The following is a 17,440-nucleotide window of genomic DNA, read 5'->3' on the forward strand; positions in this document are numbered from 1 at the left end:
AAGGATCATTTAGAATTTTTTGAGGGTGTGTTTTTTTTCCTTTAGAAATAAGTTACCTTTGTCATATGTGTAAAATTCAATTTTAGGACAATTTGATAAAAGGTGGTCTTAAAGGAATATATAAAATGCACTTCAAATATTGAAAAATAAAACTAGTAATATTCTTAATTATTGGCAGATATGTAATATCATTATTAGCATTTTTGTGGCACTTCTCTTTGATGTGATTTTTTTCAAAATTTGCACTTCAGCACAATAATACATATTACCTTGAAAAATACAATGCAAGAACCAATTAAATGTTCTGTTGAAAAGAGAAAATTTATATTAACAATATTATCATAACAGATTAGTGACAGTGAACTTATATTTAAGATTCACTATTTTTGTAATTTTTAAAAATATTTTACTATGTGTTTTTCTTAAAACATTTTTGAACACTTTAAGGAGTATGTTATAAAGGACTTTTTAATGTCAATGTGATGTCAGTGTGAAGTATTTGCAGTTTTCTAAAAAATAAAAAAATGAGTACAGAGAAATATGTATTAATATTAAGTATATATATATATATATATATATATATTACATGTACAAAGTATAGTTACCAGTAAGTATCGTATGTCATAAAGTATGATGCTTTTTATTGTGATTATACAATTATTAAGTTTAACACTTTGTAAAATATTATAAGATATATCTAAATGTCTCCAAACTATGTATCAAGGGTTATTCTAAAAGTCAGTATATGAGACCCCTTCATGGGAGGAAAAACAAAATGATCAAATGTCAGTGCATAGAATACAGTTTTCGTTAATTTACTAGATCGGACTCTCACAACGATTTTAACAGCTTAAACATTCTTTTAGGTATAATGCAATTTAGTTTTATATATAGAATTTCACCCTCCTTAAAGTGGTATATAGTTGCAGGGTTTATTTAATAGAAATCAGCAGTTTAAGCCATTAAAAGATATCCTGGAGAATATTAGCAAAGTGAAAGCAAATTTATGTGGTGAGAATAAAGTTCCTTTCTTTTGCTAAACTTTCAGTCTGACCCTATAAAATGTTAAATCAGGAAGGCAAAAACAATCTCTTCCCTTTAAATAATTGTAAGCATTTCGCTAAATTAATGCGCCCAGTTGATTGCATAAATTAAATTGGTGATAAAACTTGGGAAATTGTTGGAAGGCATCTTGTATAAATTATCACCCGGGCTATACTTCTCCAGGAGGTACCTTTTTATCTCCTATTTAAATTGAAGTGAAAAGTCTGGGTTACTGCTGAAAATGAAGGCATTTCTACCAAGCTTCGTCTAATAAATGCTTTATAGCCCTTGCCTGTGCAATATCTGTGATCTCAGAAAAAGCTTGGCATGAAGCTGTTTGATAGTTCTAATGGGGTTCTAAAACTGGCATTAAATAAAAACAAATCGCTTACAATAAAACCGTTTTAGAAGTTTATTGGTTGTAGAAATTATTTTTTTCTTCGCCATAATGTCCAGATTTTTTTCACCTTTTTAAACAGTTTGTTAAATTGTGCAATGTTAAGTGAGTCTTAGTAGAAGTCATTACTTTTTCAAGCCGCTTGGACTACGTATTGTGGGTTGTAAACCCGTGGCGCTTTATTTTATTACATTACACTTTAGAATTTTTGTTATTTTCTCTATATCATTCTCATTTGTTTTGTATTCCTAGAATGGGTTTAGAAGCTCTTGTGGAGTCTTATGCATTTTGGAGACCTTCTTTGAGGACCCTCACATTTGAAGACATACCTGGTATGACTAAACAAGGTAAAGCTTGATATATTTATATCTGCTAGTAATAAGAACGGTCAGGTGGTAATATTACCCCTTGTCCATATCAGATGATGAGAAATCATAGACACGATGAGTTTTAACACTTGGGCTTGGGTGACCATGTTAATTATAGGACTGCTCTCCACTAACGTGGCAGAAGGGCTCATAGGGCTCCTTAAGTGTCAGGGTCTGGGTGAAATTGTAAACTCCATGGCTATCTGGGAAATAGATTATCTTTTCCAGCATATGTAAATTTACTTTATGCTTGTTGATATTTATTGGACATAGTAAAGAATGTTCTATTGTACAGAGTTTTGCTATGGTCAGAATTATTAATTACAGTATTTGTGTATTGTGTTTTTTTAAAATGTTGGCAGTTTACAGACGCATTAATGCTATTTTTTCAACGTTACCAAGGAATTTTTCAAGCATGATCTATGTATAGTAAATGTAACATAAACCCACTCACATAAGACATAGATGCCTATTTTTTACTATGAAAAAGTCATAACATCATAATTACTGCTAAAAAAAATGTAAAAGCTTGTTAAAGGGTTTATCTTGTCTGTACAACTCATTGAAACATACCTTATTATGTACGGTGAGCTGGGGTCTCCTTATTAGCATCACTTGTAAGCTAGAGCTGAAAGCTATGTCATTAGCAGCTCTCACTCCCTCTGATTTTAATGGCCACTAGAGCACTTACTCATGAGTGCCCTCTTGATGGCAGCTAATTTTGGGGAATCCTAGTAGCATCTACCTCCTTCTAGCAGCTAAAGCCAATATATCAATGAGGGCAGCAGCTTTTTATACAAGTATAGAATTCTGTTGGGGGTATTAGTTGATCTCGCAATGTGAAATTGAGCTATTCAGACTGGGCAATCACTGCAACAAGCGTTTAACTATTTCATTTTCTCCTTTCATTAAATTGACTTCAATTTTATGCACCGAAGGCTGTTAATACATATCCAAGCAGAATGATAATGTATAATATTCACACTAAACATTTTAATTTAAATGACCATTCAGACTATAAATTGGCAAACTATAATTACTTGCAAAGTATTTGTACAATCTGATATCAGCTGCTATCAAATTTCCTAAAATTAAGATGTAAATTGACAAAATTGCTTAAAAAAGTAAACTTAGGCTGGTTTCACATTTGCGTTTTTTAGCGCTGGAAAAAAACGCACACCTGCGCATGCGTTTTTTCCCCTATATTTAACATGGGTGCGCATACCTGCGCGCTGGTAAGCGCATGTATGCGATTTTCATGCGCTGCGTTTTTTTGGGGTGTGCGTTGGGATTTTCCAGACGCAGCATGTTGCATTTTTTGGCCCTGCAAAAAAGCGCATGCGCACATATGTGCACGTTTTGCGATAAAAATGGCCATTATAGCCTATGGATGCGCATATGTGCGCACTGGCATGCTCATGTATGCGTTTTTTTGCATATGCGTTTTTTTTTTAAACCATGGAATTTAGGGGTTTGGGTTAGAGTTAGGGTTAGTTAAGGGGGTTTAGGGTTAGGGTTATGGTCAGGGTCAGGGTTAGGGTTGGGGTTTGGGTCAGGGTTAGGGTTAAGTATGGTTTTGTTAAGGATTAGGGTCATGGTTAGGGTCAGGATTAGGGTTAAGTATGGTTTTGTTAAGGGTTAGGGTCAGGGTTAGGGTTAGGGTCAGGGTTAGGGTTAGGGTTAGGGTTAGGGTCAGGGTTAGGGTCAGGATTAGGGTTAAGTATGGTTTTGTTAAGGATTAGGGTCAGGGTTAGGGTCAGGATTAGGGTTAAGTATGGTTTTGTTAAGGGTTAGGGTCAGGGTTAGGGTTAGGGTTAGGGTCAGGGTTAGGGTCAGGATTAGGGTTAAGTATGGTTTTGTTAAGGATTAGGGTCAGGGTTAGGGTCAGGATTAGGGTTAAGTATGGTTTTGTTAAGGGTTAGGGTCAGGGTTAGGGTTAGGGTTAGGGTCAGGGTTAGGGTTAGGGTTAGGGTTAGGGTCAGGGTTAGGGTCAGGATTAGGGTTAAGTATGGTTTTGTTAAGGATTAGGGTCATGGTTAGGGTCAGGATTAGGGTTAAGTATGGTTTTGTTAAGGGTTAGGGTCAGGGTTAGGGTTAGGGTTAGGGTCAGGGTTAGGGTTAGGGTCAGGGTTAGGGTTAGGGTTAGGGTTAGGGTCAGGGTTAGGGTCAGGATTAGGGTTAAGTATGGTTTTGTTAAGGATTAGGGTCAGGGTTAGGGTCAGGATTAGGGTTAAGTATGGTTTTGTTAAGGGTTAGGGTTAGGGTCAGGGTTAGGGTTAGGGTCAGGGTTAGGGTTAGGGTTAGGGTCAGGGTTAGGGTTAGTAAAGTCATGGTTTGGGTAGTGTGAGGGGCCACCTAAAAATGTTGGAAAAAAACGCAAACGCGGTAAAAACGCGCTAAAAGCGCATACAAACGCATAAAAACGCTGCGTTTTTTTTCATGCATGCTCATAAAAATGCTTGAAAAAAACGCAGCAGTTGTATGCTTATGTATGCGTTTTTTCAATGCGTTTTTTTGCGGGAAAAACGCGCTGCAAAAAAAAGCAAGTGTGAAACTAGCCTTAGCGCTTTTCTCTAAAACAATGTCGATACTTGATAGACATTAATACTTGCATGAGCATTGATCTCCTACCAGCCATATGCTTGAAATGAACCTCATTTTTTAATATTCCCCTTTTAAAAATGCAGTTTTTCATTCTGTTAAACAGTATATCACCTTTTCTGTTTTCATTCTGCTTTACATGGGCCTGTCAAATACAAAATACAGATCATACACTTTTTCTCTTAAATTTCACGGCACGGTATGTCATTCTATCAGGATTAATGCTAAAATGAAATCATCACATCTGGCCCATCCATATATTAGATTCAATGAAGTGATGATAGTCAGTTAATGATCAACACTTGGCGGGAACTTCTATACAGATGGACTTGATTTGGGCAATTTTGCTGTTAATTCTGATGAAACAGTATGATCTGTCATGAATTACTGATTTATATATATTACAAAAATATTTAACTATGATACGAGAATCCTAATACTTAACACATTGATAAGGTCCAGCTCCAAGCTTTTATGTTGTATAACCATTAGAGCCAATTGAAATTAGTTAATAGGAGAGTTGGCAGTCTAGATGTTTGAAAAATTTTGTATAATACCCGATTATACACTATTATTTTTCGACACTTACTTTTTATTTCTAAAAATATGCAAATTATAAAAATATGTTGCTATGAATTACAATAGTGATGTTTAAGATGTGAAGAGAGAATATGAAAGTAGTTTGACTATCCCTTGTTATTACGCTATGTACTAAAGAATATGCTTGTTCTTATAAGAGGAAATATATCAAACTATTACCACCTTTTGCACAGAAAAATGGCGATTGATTTTAATTTTTTGGCCACTCTTGACACTTTTCTTAAAAAAGTGGGCAGAGCTTAGCAGAACATGGCAGAACCAATAATGATCCAACAGATTATCTATAATTTATGTAAAATATATTTGCATCTTACTCTTGCAAGTTCCTGTTTAATATATTACCTGTCTTAATAAATTTCACTCTAGTGATCACATTACTTAAAATACAATCCCGACACGCATAGGCTATGAGTTGGTAAGTTGGTAAGATCTGGAAATGAAAGTTTGTAATGTATTACTCAGTTCTACTGGAATGTCCTCATATGAAGAATTAATTAGAAGAATATAATGCATAAACCTGAATTATTCCCGACTTTTCACATCCTAACATAAAGTAGTTTCAAACTATTCACACCTCATCTTGATTTTTTGATTCTTTAACCCCTTTATGACTTTTGATGTATCCATACATCCAGGTCAGTAGGTACTTATGCATCGATACATCATATCTTTAATGAGGCACCGCAAACACAATCGGGGCTATCGCATTAAGGTCTGCTGATTCTCACAGCAGGACACCTGCAACTATGATTGCTCTGATTGGTGCAATTGGACAATGACGTTGATTGCATCAGAGTGTACAGATGCGATTTGACCCCACAGTGACCTCCCTGTACTTCCTGACTTTCCCTGATCTGTTCCTGATCTTTCCTAATTCACCCCAATCCTCCTCTACCCTCTTTTCTGCTTTTTTTCCCACTCCCCATCCCCCTTACTGCTGTCAAGAGCACATCACTCGATTTTTGGCATGTTTTTTCTTTTTCATGTATCCTGCAGCCTCCGAGCACTAATCACTGACACAAATCACAGATCCACACACATGCTCGCTGTTTTCAAGGACTTTTTTGTCCGTCTATTTTTTCTCCACCTTTGCACCACTTCCGTGCATGCGTTCTGCAGTTGCCGAGTTCTGATATTCTACTACCCTTGTAGCACCTCCTTTTTGATATTTTTCTTCCTATGATATTGATTATGGTTCCCCCATAGTGCACCCTTGTCTTTTTATTCATACACCGAGCGCTGGTCAGTGACGCAAATCACTCCTCTGTGCATGCGTTCTGCAGTCGCTGAGCCCTGATCAGTTAAACAAATCACTGACCCTCACTCGCTGTTTTCAAGGATTGTTTTTGTTCCTATTTTCCTCCTCTCCTTTGCAGCACTCTGTGTGTGCGTCCTACAGCCACTGTTCAGACCCACATCACTGATTAGCATCTGTGCTCGCTTTTGGCAAGGACTTATTTTTCCCTGTCCATTTTTATCCCCTTTTTGTATCACATCCGTATGTGCATTCTACAGGCATTGGGCGCTGATCACTGATTCATATTAATGATCGACCTCCGGTTGCTTTTTTTTGTGTTTGTATGAAAAAGAATAAAAAAAAAATTATATTAGTTCATAAGACTAGATTAAGGACAATAAAAATATACTGTAGTAATCGTCGTTTACTACAGTATTTTTTAATGAATTGAGCCAGGGTTAGTGTCAGATGGTAAAGAGTAAAAATGAAAATAACATGACCATTTGCTGATGGGGTGGGTGGATCATTCTGACAAATTCCCTTTAACTCTGAGCATGAGCCTTGCTAAAGTCTTAAAAGTTCAAGGGCACAAACCCCAGTACATGTTTTGCACTCTAACGCTGTTCCCCCAAAAAGTAATATTACTACTTTTACAACACATTAGGCTTGAACACAGCAGAATAACTTCTTCTATGACAGTATGCCTTTTAATAATGCAGTCAATAAAACAAGTCATACTAGTTGCGTAAATAGAAAAATGAATAGAGTACAGTTGCATGGTCAGGGTACACACATATGTTGCGCTTTTTTGTATAGCTCCTTCCTGACATTGAACAAAATAGTTCATTTAATATCAGTAACCTGTGTCCGATAAGGGGTCAGGGCTGATCCAAAATTGGATTGTTATTATGACCTTAAATAGATTGATATCATAGAATATAAATTGGTTGCAAATTGAGATGATTGATTCGACTAGTGGAGAATTGACGTTGAATCAAATTTCCAGAAATTTGTAGGTTCCCGGGTATTCAATCGGTTTGTAATATAATTCACACTTGCAATATTTTAAGTTACACAGAAATGTTGGAATTGTTTTAATTGTTATTTATTAACTATACTAATTTTCATAGTGCCATACCGATATTTTCATCTCTGTCCTCTTTGGAGGTCACAACCTAATTTCCCTATCAGAATGTCTTTGGAGTATGGGACAAAATCAGAGTACCCAGAGGAAACCCATGCAACCATGGGAAGAACATACAAACTCCTTGCAGATGTTGTCCTTGGTGGGATTTGAAACCACAGCCTCAGCACTGCAAGACTATAGTGCTAACCACCATGCTGCCTTAGTTATTTTCTATCCAGGATGACTAATATTGACACTAAAAGAATAGCTCTAGCTAAAATATTTAATAGGATATGCAAATCAGTTCAATTTAATACATTTCAAATTCCGCTGTTCTACAGATTTTCAAAAGTTGTCAGGTTCAGTTTATAAAATGAGCGATTTATTAATGATATTGACCACCAGAATTCAAATCTGACAATGAAAATTTTTAGTTGGCTCTTGTTTATATGGTATCAAAGAGCTTTGTTTTTTCTGCTAAATATAATTAATAAATTAAAGATTCAGTACTTTGAAACATTATTATTTTTGCAAATATACTCGTAAATATTCAGAATATTTTGTTATGCCAATGTTTATGAGATTTATTTAGTGGAAACTTAGAAACAGTTCAAATAACTAAAACAAGTCTGGACACTATTGCAAAATATAAACAACTACAGAAATTGCACTTCAAAATTTGATCCTCATTCAGTGACAACTCTTTTTTGCTTGTCTCTTGTGTTACTGCATTGGACCTTCTCTTGCAATTGTCCAGCAGTAATCTGCAAGCATTAATGGAGTCCATTTTCCTTGATATCTTTTCTACAGAGCCGCAGTATCTTGGAGAACTCTCTCACCGTGTTTGTCACTCAATGCTCTGCAGCTTGGTGGAAAAAATATAGATGCAAATGTCACAGAGTGACTGGCCAGTATGACACGACCCAACGTTTGGTTGGTAACCAAAAAGGACCTGTATCACCAGCAGTCAGCTGATGCATCAGGTGACCTTTTGAATGAAGGTGGGAGTGGTAACCACAGACATCAGCAAACCCAGCAGCAATGTAATTATACTAGCAGGCCATCGGGAAAAAAACTGACATTAACCCCCAATGGCCAGAAAGGAAAAAAGTTTTAATATGAAAAGCCAAATCTGCCACAGATCCAGAAATGAATCATGACAGTACCCCCCTTTCAATGAGGGGCCTATGGACCCGCAAGACTAGACCTCACCAGAAAACAACCTACGGTGAGGACGCCTCGATTCACCAGAGTTCACCTCTGCAGTCACCTGACCCTCAGGTTTTACAGCGAACACAGCACGATGGAGATGACAACATAGGCTCCGGATGTGCCACAAATCTCTAGAGCGCTGACCTGTGAAATGAGTTGTGTACGGGCATTACTGGGGGTAACTCCAACCGATAAGTCCCGGGGCTGAGAATGGCCAACACCCGATACGGCCCGATTACCCTAGAACTCCAGATCCCAGTCCCACACTTCCACCTGATGTTTTTGGTGGACACCACACGTACACGTTCACACACAGGTCTGGACCTGAACGTTTATTTCCACTCATGCATCTGCCACAAGATGGTGAACTCTTTACAGAACCAATAACACAGGCGTCCCCTTTTGTCACCATACTCATACCCCCATTATGCACAGAGGTAACTACCACCCTCCCCTGACCCCTCCTCCTAAGTGGACTCCGACACACAAGGTTAGCTTGTTGTGAATGTAGAGTCTGATGCATCAGTTGACCTTTTGATGGAAGGTGGGAGTGGTCACCAAGACATCAGCAAACCCAGCAGCAATGTAATTACATCATCAGGCCACTGGGGAAAGAAATGACATTAACCCCCCGATGGCCTGAAAGGAAAAAAGTTTTAATATGAAAAAACAAATCTTCCACAGATCCAGAAATGGATCGTGACAGCAAATGTAAGAGATTAATCTTTAAGGACATATCACAGCCAAGATCCTTATATGTTTTGAAGTTTTGTAGTTAACTTATAGTTATCTACTCTTGAGTTTCTCATAAATGTATTACCACTATTGCGAATGCTACCGATGCAGCCTTTTCCTTGCCCTGCAACAAATGGAGAAACTCTTCATCTTGAAGAAGCTTACGTATCTGAGGTCTGATAAAGAATCAATAATTTATCTTTTCTTCACTTAACCTTGGAAATGTATCAATGAGATACTTGAATGCTTTTGCATTTTTATCCATTGCCTTTATAAAGTTCTTTAATAGGCCCAACTTGATATGCAATGGTGGTTACAAAATCTTATGTGGGTCAACAAGTGCTGGATGCAGGATATTTTTACTTCCTGGCTGAATTGAATATCAGAGAGGCCAGTCTCTTATTTTAGTGATATTTTCTTGAACAACTATCCCACTCACAGAAAGCAGAAGTACTTTGTGTATCCACACTGGAGACCAAGTTATAGGGCCACCACCTTTAAGTCACCACAAAGAGGCTGCAGATGTTGGTCATAGTTCAGGCACCTCAACAGCTGTTTCATGCTGTTATAGGTTTCTTTCATGTATACTACATAACTAAATGGATTTGAAGATAGCACATTACCATTATGCAACTAGACGGCTTTTAATGTTGTTTTGGACAAATCGATGAAGTTGATCCATTCCTCTGGATTATAACTTATCTTCAGAGATTCCATTAAACTATTGATGTTGTTGCATGTCACAAGATCATCCTCCATGAAGAAGTTTTGAACAACATTTTTATCATGGTTGCCGAACAAAGAAATCAGAACATCGCCCGCTAGGAGATTCCACTTTTGTAGCCTGGAACCTAAAAGCTCAGCCTTGCTCACTTTGTGTTATAATGTGTGGTTAAGTTAAGGTTGCTGACAGAAAGGGAGATGCTTCATGACACCAAGTTTCCTCTTCTTCCTCACATGACTCGACTGAAAATTTTTCTGTTGCTTTTGGAACCGGTAGTTCTTCTGAAAGTGGTACTGGGCATTTTGCAGATGGATACTGTAATGTCCACTATTTATTTCTTGAAAATCCTTTCCTAATGGGAGGCACCATGCAGAAATAGCAATTGGTAGTCTGATCGGTTGGCTCTAGCCAGATCATTTGGACTGAAAAAGGCATAAATTGCCTCTTCCAAAGCAAACACTGGGTAAGATGTGATGCTCATCTATTGCAGTATATGTGTGAAGTCCAACTCTTATCCAGATGTCTTTTTCTGCTGCCAAAATATAGGTTGTAGGCTTTCCTTATTATGTAGCAAAAACTATTTGCTGTGCAAGAGCGAAGTATATCTGAAAAAGCATATACAAACATGTCAATATGCTAAGAAATTAAGCTAAGAAGTCATAAAACTGTATACCTTACCCAGAGATCATTTAGAAAAGTAGGTGATGCAGATGTAATTAGGATTACGTAATCAAAGCTGAATTAGAGCTTTTTGTTTGGTCATGCTGAAGGCTCAGTAGACTAAATAGGTTATGTAAAAGATTGGCTATTATCAATGTAATATTGATAATGAAATAATAAAGACACAATTTTTCGATAAGCCTGCCTGAAAGGTGTCATAATTAATTACAACCTCCTCTAGATCTTGAAAATTAGAGCCAATCAGCAAATTTTAGCATCATTTAATTAAAGGCCCCGTTACACATAACGATGCCCCAGCGATCCCACCAACGATCTGACATGGATGGGATCACTGGGACATCGTTAGACTGATCGCTGGTGAGCTGTCACATAGACAGCCCCTCCAGCAATCAGGACCAGCGATCTAGCTGGTTTCTAATGTATACATCAGGTATCCATCAGCCGCGGCTCTTGGGTACCCGCTGTTTACCTTGGAAACCGGCATACACGCTGGTTTCCAAGGTAAACATCGGGTATCCAAGAGCCGTGGCTCCTGGACACCCGAGGTTTACATTAGAAACCAGCGTCCAGCGTCGCTGGTCTCTCGCTGCCACACGCATCAATGCATGCTGACCAGCGGGAGACCAGCGATCGAAAAATGACCCAGGCCGATCAAGCATGATCAGCGATACCTGGCAGGGGGGCCGGTCACTGATCCCCGTCACACACAGCGATCTCGCTGTGGCATCACAAAATCTACGATCTCGCTAGCGAGATCGCTGTGTGTGACGGGGCCTTAAGTTCAACTGTTTTTGTCTATCAACCAATTTGGCTGTAAAAAATGTGACACAGGCATGACTTTAGAAGCCTGATACATGAGGATTCTGTCTGATCAATTTAGTTTTTTATGCACTTACATAGCTATAGTGTAAACAGGACAGTTAAATGCATTGCTCGGTTAGATCTCAAATCTACATACAGGGATACCCATAAATTCCAACTAATTGTGATTATGGTTGCAGAGAACAACATTTAGGCCGGGATCACACATGTGAGAAACTCTGACGAGTATCGCATCTTAGTGCCCGACACTGCCGCCATCACTGAGGAGTGGAGCGTGTATTTCTATGCAGCCTCACGCTCCGCTACCTAGTGCTGGCGGCAGTGCCGGGTATTAAGATACAAGACTTGTCCGAGTTTCTCGCATGTGTAATCCCGGCCTTAAGTTGTGGCTTTAGTTCACCCTTAAAACAATGCTAAGTATAACTTTACCACACTTTTTTGCCTTGTAAAACTCTCTTTGTGACAGAATATATCTCATTTGCCAAGTTCAATAAACATTTTGGCCATAGACCCTTAATCCAAAAGATCTCTAAGTCTTCACATAAGGAAAGCAATTAGTATGTACCAAAACAAGTAGTACCTCCCCTAGAAGTAGTGCTTCAATTTCCTTTTCAATGCATCTAAATATCGTTAAAGAGTAACCATCATTTTTGTTTCATAAATCAATAGTACACATGAATATAAGCAACTTTATAATATTAATCATATCAGAGCATTTTATTTCTTTCTCCTCCTGGATTGATTTTTGACTCTTGATTTATGGCTAAAATGTGAATTACAGTGGTTTGTAAAATTATTCACACCCTTGGCTTGTTACCTATTTTAATACATTACAAACTTTGTTTAAATATTTTTGCAATCCGATTTGTGTAAGACACATCAGCACTAAATTGTCTAAGTTGGTGAAGTGAAGTGAGAAAAATATAGGCATAAGTTAAACTTATGGGATCAAATAACTAAAAAAGGTCATGTACATATGTATTCGCCACTTTTGCAATGAAGCCTCTAAAAATTTCGGGTGCAAGCAATTACCTTCATAAGTCACATACATTGTGAAATGAAGTCCACCTGTGTGCAATCTAAGTGTCACATGGTCTGTCAGTATATACACACCTTTTCTGAAAGGCCTCAGAGGCTGCAACACCATTAAGCAAATGGCACCACTAACCAAACAACACCATGAAGACCAAGGAGATCTCCAATCAAGTCAGGGATAAAGTTGTTAAGAAGTACAAGTCAAGGTTGGTTTTTAAAAAATATCCCAACCTCTGATAATCCCCAGGAACTCCATCAAATCCATTATCATCAAATACAAAAAACATAGTACCACAAAAACCTGTCAAGAGAGGGCAGCCCACCAAAACTCTCAGCCCGGGAAAGGAGGGCATTAGTCAAAGAGGCAGCACAGAGACCAAAGGTAACCCTGCGGGAACTGCAGAGTTCCCAAGCAGAGACTGGAGTATCTATCCATAGGATCACAACAAGCAGTACACTCCATAGAGGTGACCTTTATGGAAGAGTGGGCAGAAAAAAGCCTTTACTTACACCCAAAAATAGTAAGGCTCGTTTTGAATATGCCAAAAAGACACGTGAATGTATAAACAAAGATGCTGTGGTCAGATGAGGCCAAAATTGAATTTTTTGTCAACCAAGGTAAATGCTATGTCTTGCACCCAACCAACACAGCTCCTCACACCAAGAATACCTTCCCCACAGTGAAACATTGTTGTGACAGGCAAAATGGTTCAAGTTGAGGGAAAGATGGATGGTGTGAAATATAAGGATATTCTTGAGCAAAATCTGATTCAGTCTGTCAGTGATTTGAGACTGGGATGGAGGTTCACCATCCAACAAGACAATGACCCAAAGCATACTGCTAAAGCAACACTTCAGTGATTTCAGGGCAAACGTGCAAATGTTTTGGTGTGGCCTAGTCAATGCCCAGACCTTAATCCAATTGAGTATCTGTTTTCAGACTTGAAGATTGCTGTTCACCAGAGTAAACCATCTAACTTGAAGGAGCTGGAGCAGTTTTGTCTTGAGGAATGGGCAAAAATCCAGTGGCAAGATGTGGAAAGCTCATAGAGACTTATCCAAAGCAACTTGCAGCTGTTATTGCCACAAAAGGAGGCTCTACAAAGTACTGACTTTAGGGGATGAATAGTTATGCACACTGAGGTTTTCAGTTATTTTGTCCGATTTGTTATTTGCTTCACAAAAAGGAAAACCACATGTTTGCAGTTGTAGGCATGTTCTTTACGTGAACTGATGCAAACCCTAAGAAAACAGTGAAATTCCAGGTTGTGAGGTAAAAAGACATGAAAAATGTCAAAGGGGTGAATACTTTTGCAAACCATTGTAAGTGAAGACAGATTTTCCCATGACTGAGATAGGAGATAGCAGTAAGTGCTTTTTAAATTCTCTGGAGAGAGGAAGAGATAGGTGCTAATGGCAGACACAAGTTCTTCTGACACAGCAGTTGCAGTTCTTCATAATTTATGAGCACCAATTGTGATCTTCTTTCTCAGCAATGGGAAGATCTGTTTTAGCTGAAGACAGATTTTACCTAAGAATTGAGAAATTTTAAGAAGTTTTGATCAATTCAGGAGGCACAAGCGTATTTCTCTAATAAGATATGCTACAAAGTGTCTTATTTTCTTGCATACTAGTGATTTATGAAAAAATAAGAGGTGTAGTAGAGACCCCTATTATTCAACACTGATGGAACATGCCCTTCTACTCTCCACTAGGTACACCCTCTTTTTCCATAAAAAGGCGTAATTTTTTACATACAGTAAAATCAGTTGTTAACCCTGGATCTAGCATTAGGGGTGCAATAAATAATTAAAATTTACAAAATTAAGTTTATTAAAACATCGACTTATCAGGAATATGATTATTTAATAGGGAGGAAAAAACATTAAACTATAGAAAATTCAAAACATTTATGTTTCACAGTGTCTAAAATGATGGGTCATTACATACTGAGGGCTTGAAAAACATGACAAGATTTTATTCATCATTATATAAGAAACTATTAATATGAAATCATGTTAAATCTTTTTTGTGTTCAGATGTTTAAGAAATTCTTAAATAAAATGGAAAAAAAAACATTAAGTGTAATAATAATTCAAATAGTAAAATCTGAAATATGCAGCTATATTATCCAGTTATTTTAACCTTTCCACTTTCAGGAGTGGCTCCTATTAGTCATATCCAACATTATGAGATTATTATCGTCTTATTCAGATTCCATTACCATACCCATGGAAAGTTAACTGTGAAAAGAAAAGCAAACTATTTAAAATGCAAGAAGCCAAATCAGATCGTAAGCATGTATTATTTAATAAAATCTTGATATGTGGACTAAAGAAAAATGTATTTCTTCTATTACTGTACATGTCCATTTGTATTCATGCAATAATACAAATTGACATTATTGTGTCACAATACTTTATGTGGTGTGTTCATGACTAGTGTATGGTTATAGTGTATATAGCAGTATGTGGATAATTATCTAGAATAATTGGTGTTATTTGTATTGTTCTTTTAGGAACCGCAGGATCGAGCTCTTTGTTGTCTGGATCTGGAGCAGCAGCTCATCCTCACTTATTGCCAGGTTCCCCCTGCTCTTCTCCAGCTTTCCATCTTGGAGCAAATACCGGTCAGCTTTGCAGCCTTTCGCCAGCAGATTATTCAGCCTGTGGCAGATCTAGCCTTGCACTTAACAGATATAGCACTTCCCTTGCCGAGACTTACAACAGACTTGCAAACTCAACCAGTGACACCTTTGCAACCCCAAGGACCCCTTCCTATGTTGGGATGGGGAGCAGTACTACAGTAAATATGCCCATGGCAGGTTCTGACAATGAAAACTTTGGATGTCCCCAAACAAGCTTATCGATGCAAATTTCTGGAATGTCTCCTCAGCTGCAGTATCTCATGCCTTCACCAACAAGCAATGCTTTTGGCAGTGGACAGCCACATCAAAGTTCATACAATGCATTTAGACTTCATAGCCCATGTGCTTTGTATGGCTATAACTTCTCTACTTCCCCTAAATTAGCTTCTAGTCCTGAAAAAATTGTGTCTTCTCAAGGAAGTTTTTTGGGGTCTTCTCCAAGTGGAACTATGACTGATCGTCAGATTCTCTCTCCAGTGGATGGAGTTCATCTCCTTGGTGGAACAGGACAGCAAAATTTCTTTGACTCCAGAGGATTAGGGAGTCTTTCACTATCAACATCTCAAGTATCTGCACATATGGTTTGATGGAAATGTTATTAAAGCAAATGTTTTCTTCCAGGAATGAACTTTTAAATTAATTTGTATTTGTTTGTAAATATGTATATATAACACTAAAAATAATGCACTAACTTGTTACAAATAATGTATCTTTTCAAATTTTTTATTGCATTTCTTGTAGTTTGCTTTCTCACAGAATAAATAGCCAAAGTAACACAACCACTCACTTCCACTAAATAAATGTTTCTCCACATAATTTCTAAATCATATCTTCATATTTGTTTTTATTGTAAGGTGTGAATATTATTAAAATTTGGAAATTGTTGCCTAAAGTGTAAGAAGCTTATTTTATATTGTAATGTAGAACTACGCAAAATTAATGGGGTTGTCCTCCACTTTGACAACCCTTTCTCAATTGCTATATTCTATACTTACCACCTGTGCCGGTGCCATTCCAGCAATGATGGCACTGGCTCTCCCAGGGCTTCCGTGACATTTTTATCAGTGGCCGCTCTAACTTTTTTTTTTACAAAACTGACACCCAGAAGAAATGAGATCTACTGCTGCTCTCTGGCTTTCTTTGAATGTCAGTTACATCCAAAGGAAGTGAGGGTGAAACAGCTGTTGACTGACTGCAGAGATTGCATGACATAAAATATACTCTGAGTCCCGGGAGAGTCAGTGCAGTCATCCCTGGAACGGCACCGCAGGTGAGTATAGGCTGTTGTTATTTTATAAAAGGAATATAGCAATTGAGAAGGGGATGTTGAAGTATTGGACAACCCCTTTAACTAATTTGGTGTAAACCTGGAAGAGCACTAGTTGAAAAAGGTTCAGATAAAAGCTAAATGCACTCTCAATATTATTTTTGCATGATGCAGTATATCGAGGGAAAGCAACCCATCAAAAATATAATGAAAGCAAATCATTGCATTGAGAAGTTTACCCCTTATTCCCATTTCCCTGATATATTCTATGTTTATTGCATCTCTTCGGTCTGTGGGGCACACCTGTATTGAATACTATAACCGTATTTTACTTGCCACACTTAACATTGTTTTTACTTTCAACAGGTCACCAACAAAAAAACACTATTAACCTGCAGATATGGAGTCAATCTGAAGGTTAATAGCATTACTAACCTGCTCATTGCCCGCACATACCCGAACACTGTGGGGAAAAAATTAACTATTATTCTCATCGGCAGTGTTTGGGTTTTTATTCATAGGGGTGGTGCTGGCGTCAGTTCAGTAATGGCCCTAATGCAGACCGAGTGTCTGTCAGGACTGGGGGTGCGGTTACAGCAGCCACTGTATTCTCAGAGTGATGACTGAACCCGGAGCTGAAATCCAAACTCTGTCAGAAGGAATAAAGTTCACTCTCTCTCTGCAGCACAACACTATTAACCTGCAGATTATCCTCATATCTGCAGGTTTGTAGCATTTATTTCTGGCGACAGGTTCCCTTTAAATTGAAAAATCACAAAGTTTTGTATGTATGTATACATTGATACATGCATTCATGTGAAAAGTAAGCGCATCCTACGGTAATTATTTAGGGGCATGTCAATTTTTCATTTTTGTTTAATTTATATACTTTAGACAATGTAAAATGATACATTTCAATAATAAAAGGCAAACTATGTGAAAGG

General features: G+C 37.7%; 1 protein-coding gene across 2 annotated transcripts in view; it reads left to right on the forward strand.

Moving 5' to 3' along the window:
• The window catches only part of TBX18 (T-box transcription factor 18), a 65,617-nt gene extending 49,503 nt beyond the window's left edge, over positions 1-16,114 (forward strand). Inside the window, exons 7-8 of one of the 2 annotated variants that reach the window (XM_073589642.1) lie at positions 1,694-1,773; positions 15,101-16,114. In XM_073589642.1, the coding sequence (XP_073445743.1) occupies positions 1,694-1,773; positions 15,101-15,816 (796 nt within the window). In that variant the 3' untranslated portion in view covers positions 15,817-16,114. Of the gene's footprint in view, positions 1-1,693; positions 1,789-15,100 lie in introns of both variants that reach the window. The other variant, XM_073589641.1, reaches the window with a different exon arrangement.
• Positions 16,115-17,440: the final 1,326 nt, after the last annotated feature.

This window comes from Dendrobates tinctorius, unplaced genomic scaffold (genome assembly GCF_039654945.1).
Source record: "Dendrobates tinctorius isolate UK_male_01 unplaced genomic scaffold, ASM3965494v1 ptg000111l, whole genome shotgun sequence".
Lineage (NCBI taxonomy): Eukaryota > Metazoa > Chordata > Amphibia > Anura > Dendrobatidae > Dendrobates > Dendrobates tinctorius.